At 49.0% G+C, this 19,351-nt stretch overlaps 2 protein-coding genes across 11 annotated transcripts in view; one reads left to right on the plus strand and one right to left on the minus strand.

Moving 5' to 3' along the window:
* Positions 1-2,003, plus strand: part of SLC25A26 (solute carrier family 25 member 26) — a 133,637-nt gene extending 131,634 nt beyond the window's left edge. For all 4 annotated transcript variants that reach the window (XM_027586781.2, XM_027586782.2, XM_027586783.2 and 1 more), the window contains one exon: positions 1,155-2,003. In XM_027586781.2, the coding sequence (XP_027442582.1) occupies positions 1,155-1,272 (118 nt within the window). In that variant the 3' untranslated portion in view covers positions 1,273-2,003. The remainder of the gene's footprint in view (positions 1-1,154) is intronic.
* Positions 2,004-2,154: 151 nt separating this feature from the next.
* The window catches only part of LRIG1 (leucine rich repeats and immunoglobulin like domains 1), a 128,952-nt gene continuing 111,755 nt past the window's right edge, over positions 2,155-19,351 (minus strand). For all 7 annotated transcript variants that reach the window (XM_027586778.1, XM_027586777.1, XM_027586776.2 and 4 more), the window contains 8 exons: positions 16,250-16,413; positions 8,611-8,931; positions 7,018-7,299; positions 6,131-6,550; positions 5,600-5,725; positions 4,861-5,007; positions 3,952-4,236; positions 2,155-3,848 (listed from right to left, as the gene is read on the minus strand). In XM_027586778.1, the coding sequence (XP_027442579.1) occupies positions 3,589-3,848; positions 3,952-4,236; positions 4,861-5,007; positions 5,600-5,725; positions 6,131-6,550; positions 7,018-7,299; positions 8,611-8,931; positions 16,250-16,413 (2,005 nt within the window). In that variant the 3' untranslated portion in view covers positions 2,155-3,588. The remainder of the gene's footprint in view (positions 3,849-3,951; positions 4,237-4,860; positions 5,008-5,599; positions 5,726-6,130; positions 6,551-7,017; positions 7,300-8,610; positions 8,932-16,249; positions 16,414-19,351) is intronic.

Raw genomic sequence — 19,351 nt, forward strand, 5'->3', positions numbered from 1 at the left:
ATCCCTATTTACCTATTTACCTTACTGTGGATGTTTTTCCTCTTAGAGGTTATGTCCTTTTCACATAACATGACCATTTTCACTTTTTTTCCCTAGACCTGATCCGAAGTGTCCTCACTACTAGGCCCCCTAGTTCTGATTTTTACTGCTTTACAAAAGTAATACTCCTGGTAAAAAGGCTCACTTATTCTAGAAAGACAGGTAGGGACTATTGTCGTTGTGCCCTCCAGAGAAAGTTGAGACCTTGGAATACATGCGCACATCCTTGCCGTGGTCGCACGTACAGCCTTGCGACTTTTGTCAGAACCCACTGTGCAGAATCAGTGTCGGTTCCTGTGGGCTGCCTCAGAGGGGGGCTCTCTGCAGTCGCTCTGGTACCTGCAGTGTTGTGAGGAACATCTCTGAACACATACCTGTGCGCAGCCACAGGATGGTTTTTGAAGAGTGAACCTCCCAATTTGCATCCCCAGTAAGTTCTTTTACTTTGCCTTTGGTTCTTCCAAAATTGCTCCTCTGGCCTTGTGTGGTGCATGGGGACTGAACCTTCGAGGAGGTGCTATCCCCAGACCGTTGGCTTTTCTGGTCCTTCCTCAGAGGAGGAGACAAATAGGGAATGCACGGAGATTCACTTTCCTGTTCTGGCATCACATTTGTGAGCCTCTAAGGACAAAAGGCAGCCGAGTCACTGGGAGGAGCAGCAGGGCTGTTGGAAACTCTCCACCACCCACAGCCTACCTTCCCTTCCCAGGGTGGGCCACGGCGCAACCCAGAATTCAGGCCTTGGACTCCTTTACCAGAGTCCGTTTCATCATCTCCCAAAGACAAAACCGGCCTGGAAGTTTTCAGCAGAACTGTTGAGGGGACAGAGTTAGTCTTTCTTGACTAATTACTGGACTTAATTGTGAGGCTCACAAGTAAGCTGTTTGGTATTTAGCCACGTTAGCCAACAAACAGCTGGGCCCAAACTTCAACAAGTCTACTTGGGAATGTAATTTAGTGCCATTCTGGGAGAAAAAAGCACACGCTCTAAGTGCTGTGTGGGGTTTAATGAGCATGGTGTGCTGAGTTGAGCAAGCTGTGGGTGTTGGAATTTAACCTTTTTTACACACACCAATTTAAAAGAAATCTTTCCTCCTGCTTTTTTCCCTCCCTAGATTATTTGCAGGTGTCTTCCCTCGAATGGCAGCCATCAGTCTAGGAGGTTTCATCTTTCTTGGTGCTTATGAGCAAACCCGCAGCTTGCTCTTGGAACTTGGCAGAGAGCGCCCCTGAATCGGGGACGGTGCCCCAGGCATGGCTCTCAAGAAAGGGGGCGCCGGGGGAGGAGCCGCGTGCTCCCCCGCACTGGGCTCGTGTGTGAAGACGGGGACCGTGAGAACAGTGTCTTCCCTGCTGTCGGATGGCTGGCACGCTCATGTGGAACCCTGGCCACAGTGGTACTCTCAACCCTTTCTCAGGGCCCTGAATAAAGCCATGAGGTGATGCTGAGTCCAGGCTGCTCAGAGCCTTCATTTGATCTGCCGCTGATCTCGCATTTCCACAGACGCTTCTGATTCCAATGGGGAGGCTGGACGGGGAGCAGGAAGGAAGGAGACTCCGAGGGAAGGTGGGGCCCGTAGCTGGGTGTCTCCCCGTGGTGGCGCTTAGGGCCGTCTTCTGGGCAGCCAGGCTGCTACTCTTAATTTCCCTCAGATTGCCCCTAAAAACACGATTGTAGCCTTTTAGAAGCATCCAGCAGCTCACGTGGTGTGTGCGAGAAAGCAAGCAGCTGCAGCCCAGGGCCTGGGTGGGCCTGGCTGGCTCCGGGACAGGAGGGCACGGCGGGCCCACGGGGGGCCTGGGCCAGCTGGGAGACCGAGCACGGCGTCTTCGTGCCTAGTCGGGAAGGTATGCTGTGCAGTCCTGGAAATGAGCCGGGATAAAATGGGGAGGTCACCATTTCAGAGCTTGACTAATAAGCTCCAGGTGTGTGTTAGAAGAATTCAGAGAGAAATCTCAGGAATCTAGGGGTGGTGTATCTTCCCTGGAGCAAAGAAGTGTATGATTTTGGGAAAACAGATCATTAAAGGCAGAATAACTGCATTTGTAAGGGAGTTTCTGGAAGGGAAGGGGGTGAAACAGTGGGTAGAAGAATGGCCCCAGCCACACCATCAACATTTATAAATGAACCTTTATTAAAGACACTTCAATGCTGTTAGACACTTCAGTATTTTACATGTTTTTCAACGTACATTGTACCAAAATTTCTATAAATAAATAACTTTGTACATAAAAGTAATACTTCCTCTTTCACATTGCCTCTCAGAAGCAGCAAATTCACATATTTTGTGGAAGTAACATTAATCAGTTGACTGTTGAGAACACAATTCTAAATGTGCTTACCTTTTAGAACAATGACGACACCGGACAGTAAAATTTTAACAACCGTTTTGTCAGTCTCTACCTTCAGCTTTTTGGCTAAAGGAACTTACTTTCTGAGATTTTTTTAAGGACCTTGTTTGTTTCAATGTAATTTTTCCTGAAATACACATTGGCACTCACAAGATGGTTAGCTACAGGTCTCGAAAGTGCAAATATACCCAGGTCGGGGGCTTCGACTCGTTACGGTCCCATCCCGGGTCTGTCTGTGTGAGGGAAGGACATGGACAGACGTGCTCCGGATCCTCAGTAGAGAGAAGCTAGCCCTGAAAAGTAAGGACTCGACCCTTTTTCTCCCCCATGATCAATGTCACGTGAATTATATTGGCAGAACTAAAACATCACTATTGAAAAATCCACAGGTACCAACACCAGCAGCCTCTACCTTAGTAAAATAAGCCTCAAAGGACAATCGGGTGATACTTGTGACCACCACGTTTGCTTTTCTCAGAGAAAAAAGAAAGGCAGTGCTTCATCGTTTGGAACAAAGGCTTGCGGTGGATCGACAACCCCCCTTCTGCTTGGTGAGGAACTTACACTTACAAGAGCAAGTCCCATAGGGCAGAGGTACGGGGTGACGCGGACATCTCAGGACGCTGCGGGGAGGCAAGCTGCGGGAGCGTTACTGACGGGAAGTGGATTCCAATGCACATGAAGGCCCAGGCTGGGCCACATCCTGGGGTGTTGTCCTGGGAAGTGCAAGGCAAACCCCAGGCCTGCCCCGCCCCCGACCTCCAGAAACTCCTGGGAGCAAATGTGGTTTTTAGCCTCTACAAATTCCATCCATGCATTAAGGCACCAGAACTCTTCCCCACCCCGCTTCCAAAATTAAACAGCAACCTGATATGAAAAATAATATTGTCAAAACTGTACTTTTTTTTTCTGTTAACCATGCACTAAAGATTAAAATAGCCTCTGCAAAAGATATATAATATATAGGAAATCTCTGAAAACTCTTATGTACAAGGGTATCAAATACTTTTCTGCTTTTGTACACAATAGCCTCTTGCGGTTCTGCGCTTCAGCTGCAAGTCCTTTAAACCACGGACACTCCACATGGAAGTTTAAAAACTCTGTACACATCAGTGACGCTTGAACTCAAGCTTCCTTACAGCCTCTCCTACCTCTCTTTCCTGTAGAGACGGGCACAAGAGCTGAGGTAGACAAAGCCTAGATTTTCGGTGCGAAGAGCAGGGGCACGCCCCGCTTCCCGGGGGGCTGTCCAGTCGGCACTGGGGCCTCAGGGCTGGAGTCACATGCCTGGGGGAGGTGTCCGTTGGAAAGAAGCAAGTGCTGGCCTTCACTGGAGCCCTCAGGAAAGCCCATGGCGGCTTCGGTGAGCTCAGGACTGCCTGGAGTTAATGTCGAGGGAGGCTGGAGGTCTATGGAGTCTGGCTCACACAACCTTGCTAAAGTCCATGAAGAGGCCTCTGTGAGAAGGGAGAGAGCGCGTCAGAGCCTGCAGGCTGGCTGCTTACCTGCCCCCCGCCCCCAAACGGGTGCTGCCCTGGGAGACCGTGAACGTCTGCCTACCTTTCCCATCTGCAGGTGCCAGTGGCTTTTTCTTCAAGGATGTCAGCATTCTGTCGTGGTTACTGGGGTAGAGGGACCCCCTGCAGTCGGTGCAGGACCCGTCAGCAGTCCCACTGGTCAGATGAGGCAGAGAATGTTCTCGGTCCATCTGACTGGGCTCCTGGCTGCTTAGTGTCCCTGGCTGTGTATGGTCTCTGGTCATAGGCGGCGGATAGAGAGCTTGTTCCTTGCAGTAACCGTCTGTGTCCGTGCTGCAGTCACCACATGCCACTGAGCCACCGTACTCTGCGGGACCAAGCCGAGACAGATTAGAGCCACGGCCTCCGAGGTCTGCATCCCCACCCAGAACAGGGAGCTGCAGTCCCCAGCAGGGAGGCCTGAGCCCTGCTTAGACCAACTCTTTCAAACCTCCCCTCTCCCCCGGGTGTGGTCACAGGAGGAGGATTGGGCAAATACCAAGCCATTAAGGAAGGATGGGCCCTCCATGTTTCAACAGTTCAGATGAATTGCTTCATGAGAGAAGATGATCCTACTGTTTTGATCACAGGAAAAAATAAAATCCCACTGCATGACATACCATGTTGTCAGGAGTCTTCGGAATAATTAGAAATATAGCCTCAAAAATAGGCCTGGTGAAAATGTACTTTAAGTAAAGGGCAAGGCCCAACCTGAATCGCTTGTAAACCTGGAAAGTTCAAGCCCAGGCTCACCACACCACAGATTTATGTAAGAGACCTACTACTTCAGAATTACGAGAGCCAGGCCACAGCATCCTGTTTCTACACCGAATACCAAATTCTGAGATCCCTGTAGACCCATAATGCATCTCTCACTTTTATTTAATGAACGGGTCTATCTGAATTTTGATTTCAAGAATGGAAGACTTTTCCCGACAAGAGCATCTCTTACCCATCTTCTGTGGCCCAGGCCTCCGCCGGGCTTTCTCCATCACGTTCCAGGGCTCCCTGTTACAGCCCACGCAGAGCTTGGGCTGCCTGCACGCAGAGCCATGAGCATCCACTTCTGAGAACAGGCTGGTGTCCGCTGGACAAACACCTGCAGTAAAATGATGGGCTTAGCTTGTTAGGGTGAGCTTGATGAGAACAGGTAGCACTTAATAGAACAGTCCCTTTTACACTATTCTTTACAATGGTAGGTGCCTGCTGACCAGCAAGAAGCATTTTAACACAAGCTGCCCCACAGGCAGGCCTTTCAGTGTCCGGGGCCAAGCCGGTGAGCAGTCCATGTGAGGATGGACTTGCCCCCTGTAAGCACTCAGTCTCCCCTGTAGAGGTAACTCACCCTGGGAGAGCTTTCTAGTAGCAGAGATTGGACCACAGAACAGGTCTGGGCCCATCCCCTACTCAACAAATGGATTGGTTTCAGGGCCTGTAATGGCCTTTACAGCTTCTTCAGTCCTACCTTATCCTGACCAGGAGATGCTGAGCCCAATATAGCAACTTCCCAGGGGTTGGACTTTTAAAACCTTGCAGAACATGCGTAGGATAGGGCCAAAAAAAACCCCAACAGAAGGCCTGAGTCTGCCAGCCTTTGAGGTCAGATGTGCTCAGCATTAAGGCCATGCACCTGCCCTAGGGAGGGGCAGAGGCTCGTGAGGACAGGGTCACAGCAGACTTTGAAGCCTTACCGTTGCTCTCGATGTGCCCATTGGCTTGAGGGCCACCCTCTGTCCTGATCACAGTTTCCTGCCGGTCAGAAAGAGTCCCCTGAGACGAGAGGTAGCTTGGAACATCCGGTGGCACAATGGTTTCATCTGCAAGGAGATAGGACAGTCAAGATACCAGGTGTCCCCCATCCTTCGTGATTAGCTGTGAAAACATGGGCTCCCTATCTGGCGCAGACATGAGGCTCTCCTGACAGCAGCTGCCCAGGCTGTGCAGAGATGGTCTGGAGGGCCCGGCTTAGCCCCACTTTCCACTTGGGTGTAAAAAATACAGCAGCTGGAGCTCTGAGCCCACGAGAGAGCGAGCCGGGATGGTGAGGGAGCCAGAACCAGCAGAAGCACGATACGGGTGGTCACTGCAGCGAGCCACCACGTAGCCACTGCACTCAGGCCCAGGGCACCCCGCCGGCACATCCCCGCACCCTGCCTCCTCCCCACACAGCGCCGTGCTTCCCTCCTGCCCCGGGGGGCTGAGCTCAGCCAGCAGAGGCTGACCTGTGTTGGTGACACTGTACTCCTCGCTCTTCTTCCGGGTCTGGTAGATGATGCACACCCAGACCAGGGACGTCAGGACAATGCTGCACACCACGGCGATGGTGAAGATGCCCACAGTGCTGCCGTCCTTCCTGCAGCCGGGGGCGGGCCGGATGCTCAACTGGCTGTGGGCGCGCTCCGTGCCCAGGGTGTTGGAGATCTCGCACGTGTACTGGCCCGCGTCCTCCACCACCACGTTCTGGACGATGAGCAACTGGTTGCCAGGTGTGAAGTGGTGCCGCTCAGTGAGGCTCAGAGGGCGGCCCCCCTTTAACCAGGTGATGCGGGGCGTCGGGTTCCCGGTTGCTTTGCACTGGAGTGCCACTGTTTCTCCCATGGACACCACACGGTCCTCTAAGGGTGCCACCAAGGATGGGGTTTCTGCAAGAAGTCAGAGGAGACCGGACGGTTATTCTGGGGGCCTGCCCTGCCTTCCAGACAGATCCTGTAGCAGAGTGGTGAGCTTTCCAGACCTCACACGATGACTAAATCACAACCATTCTGGGGGGTGGCTGCGACCAGAAGGTAAAACTACTGGGCCACAGAGAAGCCCCTCTCCCCCCCACCTGTCCTGTGCCGGGCTTGTGTGTCTATTCTTCAGCAAAACACACCCCTCCAGCCCGAGGGCAGTCTGAGAATGTTCCATACCAAAGCCCTATGAGAAACACCCCCTTAATTCACTTAAAAAAAAAAAAAACCACTTGTCGAACTGCTTTCTAACATTTTCTGGAAAGTTTTAAACAGAGAAGCAGCCTGGCACACTCAGTCATGGCCTGCCGCCCGGAGGGGTGGCACCCCTGCCCCCTTGGCCCACGCGCGGACTCTACTCAGTGTGCGAGTGCTCGGACCAAAGACTGTCAGGGTGGCATTCGCGGAAACGGTGCCGGCCGAGTTCTGGGCCGTGCAGCTGTACACCCCCATGTCCTCGATCTTCACGTTCGTGATGAAAAACACGTCGTCGTCAGGCATGACGTGCATGCGTCGCTCACGAGCGGCGGGGAAGTCCGTGCCTCCGTCCTTCTGCCAAGCGATCTGGGGGTTAGGATGGCCGGTGGCAGCACACTCGAGGCGGGCCGTGGTGCCGGTCCGGATGGCAATGTCATGGGGCATTTTGGTGAAGGACGGCAACACTGCAAAATACAAACGGCGTCAGGCGCGCAGGGAGGAAGAGCTGGATGCAAGGGCCGGGACCGTCCTCTGGCAAAGAGCCCCCCGCTCGGCGGGTGGCTGTCCCCTCCCCACCCTCTGCACCAGCGTCTGAGAGAGCAGTCAGCTCCCCCAAACTGCCAGCATCCTGCTCCCATGGCTCGCTTTTGTCACCCCGAGGCTGCCTAGTACCCCGTCACGTGCAAACCATTTATGAAGCAGTTCCTCTAGGGGGACAGCCCGTAAATACTGGGGTCTGACACTTGCCTGCCTCCATTAACCACCAGAACAGCCCGGACAGGACGTAATGACGGAGAAGGAGGACGTGCCTCGCCCTAGAGCAGCGGGATGCCCTTCCCTGTTGGGGAACGCCATGGCGGAGAGATGGTTCGGGGCCCCCTCATTGGGCACTGGCCAGCTGTAGGCAGCAGGCTAGCTTTTTTCTGCCCCTACTCCCTGGCTCAGCGGCGAGAGCACATGCCAGGACACCACTGCAATTCCCGTTGGGGTTACTTTGGTGGCAAGTCTAACAGTTCACGGAGCTTTTGATACAAAGGCCTCCTTCAGAATAAGCCAAGACAACAGGCAAAGTGGGGTAAAAGAATGTGTTTTCCTGTGGTCTTTAAGGGCTCCAAGACACGGTGGTTCCAACACTTACTACCTGGAGGCTTAATAACCAGGTTAGGGTGCTGGAGTGCTTAACTCCTCTGGCTGTTGGCTTCCCTTATTCTGCTCTAAATTCACTGTGACAGTTAGCAGCCCTGAGAATAGCAACCTTGAGAGGCTCTAAAGTTCAGAGGGCAGGAGCTTCCCCCACAATCAGGGTATGCTCAGAATCTGGACACCGGACAGCATAGTTTGCGGAGAATAATAAATGGATAAAAGCACAAGCCTTGGGCCCATCATTTCATTTAACATTAAAAAGAAAGAAAGAGAGAGAAAGAAAGAAAAGAGAGAAAGATAGAAAGAAAAAGAAAGGAGAGAGAGAGAAAGAAAGGAAGGAAAGGAAGGAAGGAAAGGAAAGGAAGGAAGGAAAGGAAGGAAAAAGAGAGAAAGAAAGAAAAAGAGAAAGAGAGAAGAGAGAAAGAAAAGTCACCAGAAACAGGAAAAACAGGAAAATCACTGAGAATAACCCTTCCATCTACAGAACTTGCTCTGGGGCCCCCCGGCAACTAGGGACACAGTAATGTCCTGAAGAGGCTCAGTGTCTCCGGTCTGCAGCCTTCCTGCAAGGGCATGGAGAACCACGTGTGGCTTTGGGGGATCGCACACCAGAGTAAACCGTGCTGCCTCACCGTTCACAACGAGCCTGGCCTTGTGCGAGTAGGTGGAGCCGAAGTGGTTGGTGATGACGCACTGATAGCGGCCCTCGTGTCCGAACGTGACGTGGCGCAGGTGCAGGATGGTGGTGTACTCCATCACCTTCCCGTCCTGGGCACGGACGTGGGCGAAGTTCTCCATGTCGGCGTTGGCCAGGGCCTCGTTGTCCTTCTTCCAGGCAAACGTCATGGGGGAGCTGCTGCTGCTGGCGGCAGAGCATGTGAACCGGATGTCCTTGCCCACGATGGCCACGGTGGGCTCTGGCTGGGTGATAATCTGTGGCTTTGGTAGGTCATCTGTGGAGAGGAGAGCCAAACTGAAGAGTCTCCCACCCGGGCTCTCCAGCCACACGGGGGCCGCACCTTTCAGGGCCTCTGCTCGCCCTCAGCTCCACCAGACCCCGTAAGCGCCTCCCACCGTGGATATCTGGCCTTATCCGACTGGAGACCCCAGAGCAGTGATCACCTCTGGGACCACGCTCCTTGACAAACCCATCCACCAGTGCTCATGTGCCAAGGCATACGTCTCAGCAGTCTCCATGAGACCACTACAGTGCACTTCACTTGCTCACCTCAACACAAAGTGCACTAACACGGAGTCTGGAACTGTCCGTTGTGATTGCACAGACCTTACCCACCAACTTCACTCCAAGAGGAGGGGAGTGAGAAGCACTTCCAGAATGCGAGACAGATGCCTCCAAAAATCTGCACCTCCATTAAAGCCACAGCAACACTAGCGAAAATGGTTCTCATCAACCTTTTCAGAATTCTGGAAAGCTGTACCAAGCAAAGGCTGTAACAACGCATGGAGGGTTAACTCAAGAAAACGCCTGAATCTCAGGAAGGAAAATGAGCTTTGTGGCATTTAACTTGGCTTAAGTCCCATCCCTTTCTGCCTCGCTTTGTGGTAGCCTGAAAACCCAGCAGCCAAGCGACCACTGAGGGGGGGCGCAGAATGGCTGTGGAGCCTCCACAAAAGCCCCATCCTCTGGCATTATTTGAGCTGATGCAGTTGGCTCGGCAAGGGAGCCCTGGCCCTAGGACATGGGACAAAAACAAGTGGCAGCCAGCGGTGAGGCAGTATCCACTGGAGCCAATAGGAGGCTGGCCCAGAAACGAAAAAGGAAGAGAAAGTGGTGAATGAAAAGGTCCAACATGTTCCTGAGGATCTAGAAGGTAAGGCCACGTGCACGCATAGGGCTCTATGCATGCCCGAGAAAGCCCTGAGACGAGCCTCATTTCTCACCTGTGATTACGGATCGGTGCCAACAGGAAGTGGCCGCATACCCTCAGCACAACAGAGATGCTGGGCAAAGGATGGGAGACTTTCTGAGGTGATTGAAGGGTTCTCTGTCCAGTCATTAGCTAACCAGGGAGGCACTTCAACTGCTGCATAGAACAGACTACAATATTTGTCCAGGAAAGTCACTCAACAAATTGTAATAATACACAGAACAACAACAAACCAGGGGCAAGATGGAGGGAGAATCTGATCTCTGGACTTGCCACATTATTGTAAAGGCTCAGTTTCCAATAAAAAACTACAAAACATGCAAAGAAACAGGGAAAAAAACAGTCAATGGAAACTGTTCTTGAGGAAGCCCAGCTTTTAGACGTAAAACTTTAAATTGGCTTTATAAAATATATTCAAAGAACTAAAGAAAATCATGTCAAAGAAAATTAAAGGAAAAGTATCTGAATACTTTCCCACCAAACAAAGAATGCCAATAAAGAACTAGTAATTGTAGAAGTAAACCAAATGTAAATGTGGGAGTTTAAAAGTCTAATAACAGAAATGAAAAATTCACTAGAGGGGCTCAATAGTCCCACTGAGCAGACAGAAGAGCTGGTGAAATTGAGACTATCCAATCCAAGAAACAAAAAGCCATGAAGGCTAAGGAACAGTCCCAGAGACCTGTGGGACAGCCTCAAGCATAACAACATACCAATAATGGGAGTCCAAGAAGGAGAAGAAAGAAAAGAAACAGTATTTGTAGAAGTAATAGCCCCAAAGCTCCCAAATTTGATGAAAAACAGGCAGCTACCCATCCATGAAGTTCAATAAATCCAAAAAGGATAAACTCAAAGATCCCCACCCAGAAACTTAATAGTCAAACTGTCAGAAGCCAGAGACAAATAATCTTGAAAGGAACAGGAGAGCTGCAACCCTTCACACAGAAGGGATCCTCAGTGGCATGAACAGCTAGCTGATTCCTCATCGGAAACCACGGAGGTGAGGAGGCAGACACATTCAAAGCACTGAAAGAGTGTCAGCTACGAATTCTGTATCCAGCAAAACCGTCTTTCAAAGGTGAAGGAGAAATTAAATCACTCTCAGATCTAAAAACAGAAAACCTGACAGAATTCACTGCTACCAGACCTGCCCTACAAGAAATACTAAAGGGAATCCTTCAGGCTGAAATGAAAGGACACAGTAGTAACTCAAATCCACACAAATAAAAAACACTGTTAAAATAACTACATATGTAAGTATGCAAGTACATATTGTTGTTTATAACACTCTTCCTGTCTGACTTAAAAGGCATCTACATAGAGCAATAATCACAAAACTGTTGATAAGCTTATGATAAATAAAGATAGAATTTATAAGACAACAGTACCAAAAAGGAGGAGCTCCACAAATGGAGCTTAGTAGGAGCAAAATTTTGCATACTACTGAAGTTAATTCCATTATTAATCTGAACTAGATTGTTTTAAGATGTTAATTATAATTCCTACATCAATCATTAAGAAAATAACTCAAAAAATAGTAAAATAAATAAGGGAATTAAAATGGTATATTAGAAGACATATAATACAAAACCAGTCAGTAATGAAGAAACACAGGAACAAAAAACATAAAACACATAGGAAACAAATAGCAAGCAGCAAATTCTGTCTTACCAGTAATTATATCAAACAAATCAATTAAACCCTCTAGTCAAAACACAAGATTACCAAAATGGATAAAAATGGATAAAAACCTATGCTTTCTTGTTGTAAGAGATACACTTTGGATTCAAAGTCACAAACAGGAAAACAGTTGCCAAAAGAGAGTTACAGTGTCTATACTAATATCAGATAAAATAAACTTTAGGACAGAAATGGTTACTAGGGAGAAGGAGTTACTTTTTATAAATGTAAAACAATCCATCCCCAAGACCTAAACATCAAACATATATGCACCTAACAGAGCTCCACAAAACAAGCAGCAGAAACTGACAAAACTGAAGAAAGAAATGGACAGTGCAACAACAGTTTGTAGAACTCAATACTTCACGTTCAATGATTGGATAAAACCATTAGGCAGAAGATCAGTAAGGCAACAGGAAACTTGAATGACACTATAAACCAAATAGACCTATTCAATATCTACAGAACATTCCACCCTACAACAGCAGAATAAACATTTTTCAAGTACATGTGGAATATTCTCCAACAGAGACTGTATGTTAGATTAAAAAACAAATCTCAATAAATTTTAAAAAAGACAGAAATCAGAGTGTCTTTGCTGACAGTGCAATGAAGCCAGAAATCAGTATCAGAAGGAATACTGGGAATCTAATTTGCAGAAACTACACTGCTCTTCTGTAAGTCAGAGAAGAAATCGTAAGAGAAATTAGAAAATATTTTGAGATGAATGAAAATGAAAACACAAATACCAAAACTTAAATGCAGCCTAAAACAGTGCTTCTAAGAGATTCAGAGCTGTAACTGCCTACATTAAGGAAGATCTCAAAGTAATAACCTCATCTTATTCTTTAAGAAATCAGAAAAGCAAGCTATACCCAAACCAAGAAGAAGGAAATAATGACCAGAGCAGAAATAAATAAAAGAAAAATAGAGGGGGGAGAAAAAAAAAAAAAATCAATGAAAACAAACGTTACTTCTTTGAAAATACTAATAAAATTGAAGAATCTGTAGACTCGTAGAGTGGGGAGGTGGGGAGAAGATTTCAAACACTAAAATTAGGAAAAAAAAGAGGGTACATTACTACTATAACCTTATGGCAAAGAACAGGAATACTATGAATCGTCTGTATGCCAACAAATGAGATAACCTCATATATGCACAGATTCTGAAAAAGACAAACTACCAACACTGACTCAAGAAGAAATAAAATCTGAAAAGATGGTAACACGTAGAGAAACAGAATAAATAATTTTAAAACGTCCCACAAAGAAAGGCCAGACCCCAAGGACTACTCTAGTAAATTTTATCCAAAATTAAAGAATAATTACCACTAATCCTTCACATATCCTTCCAAAAAGATAGGTGAGGAGTAAACATTTCCTAACTCCACTGTATGAGTCAAGTATTCCCAGATAACAAAATTAAACAAAAACTAAACTACAGACCTTTATGAGTACAGATGCAAAAATCTTCAACAAATACACTGGTAAACCAAATCCCACAAAAAGGATTATACACCATGATCAAGTTAGATTTATCCCAGGAATGCAAGTTTGGTTTAATATCCAAAAAATCAATGTAATACGGCATATCAATAAAGGGGAAAAAAAATCCCATGTGATCACCTCAACAGATGTGGCAAAAAACATATGACAAAATCCAACACCCTTTCATGATAAAAATACTCAAAAAATTAGAAATAGAAGGGCATTCCTCAACCAGATAAAGGTCATCTATGAAAAACCCACAACATCATATCTAATGGTGAAAGACAATGCTTTCCCCCAAGTCAGGAAAGACCAGGACGTCTGCCCTCACCACTTCTACTCAACACTGCACTGGAGGCTCAACCCAGGGCAATCAGGCAAGAAAAAAATAAAAGCTATCAAGATTGGAAAAGAAGAAGTAAAACTCCTGATTTTGGCTCAGGTCATGGTCTCAGGGTCATGAGATTGAGCCCTGTGTAGGGCTCCATGCTGGGTGTGGAGCCTGCTTAAGATTCTCCCTCTGCCTCTGCCTCTGCCCCTCCCCACCCGGGACTCTGGGCTTGCTTGCTCTCAAAAACAAACAAACAAAAAAAAAGTACTGATACATACTAAAAAATTATGCTGTTAAAAAAGCTAGTCACAAAAGGCCATATATTGTAGGATTCCATTTATATGAAAGATCCAGAACAGATAAATCATAGAGATACAATGTAGAGTCGTAGCTGTCAGGGCCTGGGGACAGGGGAGCATAGGGTGTGACTGCTGTGAACACAAAATGTCTTTTACGGGTGATGAAAAGGTTCTACAAGTAGACGGGAGCGAGGGTTATACAACTTCTCTGTGTTCTAAAGACTACCGATGGGTACACTTGACACAGGTGATTGTTACAGTATCGTGATACAACCATCTTCACAGTAAATACAAAAACATTCTCTCATGCCCTCAAAAAGAAACTCTCTACCTTTTAACTATCATCCCTTCCCCCTCCACCCTAAGCCACCACCAGTAATCACCAACCTCTCTACCACCCCGGGAGCAGTCCCTAAATGGGGACCTATTCTGGACATGACATTCACTCCTTCTGGACTTGTCATGTGGATGGAATCATAGAGGGTACAGTCTTTTGTGACCAGCTTCCTTCACTTCAAATATTTCAAGGTTCATCTATTATATGAAGGATTCCTTTTTATGGCCTAATACTACTCCAGTGCATGGCTGTACCGTATTTTATTTATCCATTCATCCAGTGATGAGCATTTGGATTATTTCCACTCTTAGGCTATTATGAACAACGCTGCCACGAGCATTTGTGTCCAGGTTTTATGTAGATATATTTTTGTTTCTCCTGGATACACAGCTAGAAGCGGGTTATCCTAGGTTTAATTGTCAGAGACACTTCCAAACTGTGTTCCAAAGGGGCTGCACCATTTTACGTTCCCACCTGTAGTGGAAGAGGGTTCAGACTCCCCCCATCCTCACCAACACTTGCTATCTGACTTTTTGTTGCGGGCAATGCTCATGGGTATGAAGTGGTTATTTTTTCCATTTTATCAAAAAGGAGGGGGAAGATTCCCACACAGCTTAAAACTCTGATCTCCAGCCAGTTGTTTTCCATGATTCCCATTCATAGCTGGTGACTGTTAGGGGGGCGAGCCTGAGCTACAGTGTGGAGCAAACGGCTGCTGCAGCCCAGAACACAGCAGGGCCACAGGCCGGAGGCTGGGCACAGCCGGGCCCACATCCCACCCTGGCTCATCCAGATAGGAAGATGATGCCCTGGGACAGGAAAAGGGAGGAAGGTGCAGAAAGCTCCATTTCAGGAAGGCTGATTAACAGCTGAATATTCAAGGCCCAGCTCCCTGGTGAGCAGTGGATCACACAATCACTTTGTCCTCAGGAATGGGAGCTAGGTGCAGTTTCATGTTCTGCACAAAGGTGCCCATAGACTGATCGGTAAGGAAAGCTCAGGGGCGCCTGGGCGGCTCAGTCAGTTAAGCATCTGCCTTTGGCTTGGGTCATGATCCCGGGGTCCTGGGATCGAGCCCCATGTCAGGCTTCCTGCTCAGGGGGAACTCTGCTTCTCCCTCTCCCTCTGCCCCTCCCCCCATCTCGTGCTTGCTCTCAAAATTAAAAAAAATAACAATAAAGTAACTTAAAAAAAAGTAAGGAAAGCTCATTCTGGAGGGCTGTACCACACTGGGTGTTCTTAGGGCTGCTTGCTGGACTGGATCGGCACGAAGGAGGGCAAGCCTACTTTTGGAAGCGGTGGTGGGCGGAGGCCCGGAATACAGGGGGCACCTGTATTCAGACTTCAGCAGGCACACTGGCTACTGCTCTGCCCAAGAAGTAGGGTGGAGAAGTGGACCGTGGGGGTCCCCACACTGCTAGGGCAGCTCCTGGTTAGGATCATCACATCCAAGGCACGGGGCGGACTGGGGAGGACAAAAGGCAGGAGGGACTCACACCTGCTCCGGAGCTCCCGTCACGCCTGGGAATCCCACCCTCGCTCCTGCTTAGAGACCAGGAGCCACTCAGAAGTCCTCTCATTCTCTGACCACATCTTACTGAGCACGAGACCGCGCATTTCTGCTTGAGCGTGGTACAGAGTCTCCAGCCGGGCAGCATCGCTACGCTCTGCGCAGCCAAACGTGGGATTCCGACCACCCTCAGTCAAAAAGATGGCGAGACCCGTGCTCCAACAATCAGAAGGAAGAAAGAGTGTAAAGCTACAAGTGCAGATTTCAGTGGTTTGGAGAAACAGCCAGAGTGCAAGTCAACAACAAGGAAGTATTTTTACTACAGTAACAGTTCTCCTGAGACTTGTTCTTCCTGTGTTTAACCTTTCATTCTTGGGGCTGGAGAGAAACACACATTAAAACCCCAGCCTCCTATACTGAGTAAATTCACAGCTTAACGTGGGCACCGGAGCCGTCTTGAGACAACACAACTTTCTTCCAGTAACTGATTATTGTGATTTGTAACTAAACCAACATGGGCTCCCTTCTGATTAAATACACGTCCTCCAAGAACCACAGAATGAGGCGTCTCTACAGTAAATACTATGTGTGGTTTCAGTGGGAAATCAACTGCATCCAGTGGCCGGTAAGCAGGAATTGGGGTTTACTCTGATCACGGGAGTCACTCCCATTAGGAGGGGTTCCTCCTGGCCTCCTGACCCTTCGTGAAAAAAAAAATAATCACAAAGACAGTCTTACCACACACGAAACTCTCAGGCGGCACAGAGAAGATGCTTCGGCCCTTTAGCGCTTCTGGGTGGGCGCAGGTGGCTGTCACCAAGGCCTGCAGCGTCCTGCCCACTAACCATGCGGGCAGCCACTTGAGCTGGCAGTCACACAAGAAGCTATCACTGCTGATGTGGCTGGAAAAGAAACAAAAGGGACATCGGAGGTGTGCCCTCAAGAAAGGGATATTCCCTGGGTACCCAGACTCCTCTCCTCTGTCACCTCTGGTCAGCTTGTTAACAGTCTAGAGAGGGAAAAGATTTTTCTCAGGTCCTCTCCAATAACCTGGAGCAGGATGTATCATCTGTCTGGAGATTTTCATAAAATGCAGCTCTGGCTCAGGACGTTAGGGGTGGAAGCCAGGATGTGGCATTTCTAACAAGCTGCCGGGTGACGCGGACGCCGTGGGCCTTACCGACCCCATGGCGCACCACAACCTGGAGTTCACGTGTGCTCAGAGGCAGGCCACTGCTCTCCCGTGACCCTGGGGGCGCCATCTAACCTCTTCCAGCCTCTGACTGTCCAACAGAGACGAGGGGCACTGTCCCCCCTCTGCTTTTGCCCACTCTCCTGAGAAGCTATGGGAGCTTCCAAACTCAGTCTGAAACTTTGATCTAAATTCTGAACCAAGTTCTGAGAAGGGTTCTTTTTCTATATTGCTGTCGGTTTTTTATTTGGCACAGCTGCCTGTTTTCTTCCAAAACGTGAGCCTCGCCAGCACGGTTTCCTCTAGTTTGTGTGTTGTCTCTGCACCAGCACGATTCAGGAGGCCGGCAAGATTCAGCTCCGCTCCCTAAATAGTGCCTGTGAGTTAACTGCCACTGCCCAGGGAGCATGAGAACGCACAACTTTGGTTTTGTGAGGCTCCAACCAAAACAGAGAATATTTTCTTTTTCATTTCTCAGCAACTGAGGATAAGCTTTTAAAACAGAAATCGGAATCACCATCTCAGCGGACATTCCTTCCTGAGGAGTCACTCGAAGATCAGTCAACCGGAGAGTCTAGCTGCCCTGTTCCTGGAAGACCTCAAGGCTGTGAGCTTAGTAACGGAGGCCGGCCCACAGCTAGGGTGAAGGCCGAGAGGGAAACCCCGCGGCCCCCCTGTCACGGACTGCCTCTGGTACGTGGTGACAAGGGGGGGCACAAGCGGACTGAGCAAGTCCACAAGCATCACACGGGCCAATATTAGAGCAATAACCCACCTCCACCCACCATCTTCCTCCCATGTCAACCAAACCATCAAATGGACCAGCTCTTGGTTTTCCTCTACTCCACCCTGGCTTTCTAAGGAGCAGAGAGAACTGTCAAATTAGTAAACAACGAGGAAGAACGAGATGCAGGCCAGAGAACCCACCGCTGGCGAAATTCAGGAAAACCTTCCATCCTGTTCCTCGTGGTTTGCAGATGAGCCATCTAGGATTAAAATACTTTTGGAAGGTGCTTTTTCAAAGACTGAAATAACCGATCTCAGAGCCATTCTAACTGGGATGTCTGCCCACATCGAACCTTCAAATCAGCATGGGACTTTTTGGGTTTTTTTTTTTTTTTGCATTTGCATTTAATGGGCAGGGGGCTCTCTGCTTGGCGGCATCTCCCCGAGGGCTGTTCTTACTGCGGAGCTAGTCAGGTAGCAGGAGGGCTCCCACAGGCAGGCCTGAGGAAGTGGCTGACTCCCACTCTGGAAATGGGCAGCTGCTGCAGGTGGGCTGTGGGTGGTGGCCGGATGGGGTGTCGCCAGGCACCGGAAACACCGCATCCGTGACGGAGAGGAACTCTTCCCCCTATCAGAAGTGCTGTCACAAGCTCCCACCAAGCAGGCATTTGGCATGGCTGCCCCTCTCTGTGTCATCAGCGGGAGAGCCTGGGTGAAGTTTAGAGGAAGACACTGGGCTGTCGCCGTGAGTCTCTAGGCACTTCTGTGGAGGACAGGGACCTGTTTCATTTGAGCCACAGGAACAAAGTGAGGAAAGGAAATTTGACATTTATCATTGACTAGAAACGTGTGTGGGAAGAGTCAGGCCTCACACCACATAGCGTTGGCCTAGCTTGCTTCAGGATTTCCTGCCTTCTCCAATGAAGCCCACCTCACACAGAGGAGGCGAGACCTCAGCACAGAGGGGGTACTCGGGGCGGAAAGAAGACTTTTCCTAAAGAGTGAGTCAGGACCAGCAAGACCGGGGCACTTCGGTGGCTCAGTTGGTTAATTAATGTGTCTGACTCTTGATTTCAGCTCAGGTCATGATCTCAGGGTTGTGAGATCAAGCCCAGTGTCAGGCTCTGTGCTGAGCGTGGAACCTGCTTCATACTCTCCTTCTCCCTCTCCCCTTCCCCCCAGCTCCATGTGCGTGTGCTCTCTCTCGCTCTCAAGAAAAAAAAAAAAAAAAAAAGGACCAACAAGACAGATGGAGAGCAAGCCTGGCCAGACAGTAAGGACACTGACCCCCTGATCTCCCCTCCACCCACACACATTGCTTTAAAGACAAAGGTAAGGTTGGAAGATGGGACCGGGCACTGCCAGCAACCCCAAGGCTTTGCAGATCTCCACTACTCTTCCTTCTCGTCAGCTTCTAAAAGGCACGGCTTTCCACAGCTCCCACCTCCAGCCATCCCATCACTCTGCTGGCTTACGCTGCATTTTCATGATTCCATCTCGAAGTGTGTTTCTAATCACCGCTTGTGGAAATTTACCCAGAGCATGACTAAGTACATGGTACAACCTGCCTTGATCAGATGGGGGAAGAAAATGACCAAGTGGAATTAACTGTTTCTCCCGTCAGAGGACTGGGCCCAGAGCCAGCCACAGCTGGGTACACGCAGCGAGCGACGGGAAACCTAGGCAGGGGCCGAGGCTGAGCCTCCAGAACCACGCTGAAGCGTATTTGGGGGAGGGTCCCCAAGCACCTGGAAGAGGCCAGTTCTTCCCAACTAGAAAAGTGTCTCAGGAAACTTCAATTTTTAGGGAGGCCAGAAGGAAAATCTCTCTGTCCTTCCCTCTTTCTTTCAGAATACTCTTTCCCATTTAATCAGATTACTCCCAACATCCTATTTGAAAAGTTTCAAGGAAAAATTGAAAGA

This window comes from Zalophus californianus, chromosome 1 (assembly GCF_009762305.2).
Source record: "Zalophus californianus isolate mZalCal1 chromosome 1, mZalCal1.pri.v2, whole genome shotgun sequence".
Lineage (NCBI taxonomy): Eukaryota > Metazoa > Chordata > Mammalia > Carnivora > Otariidae > Zalophus > Zalophus californianus.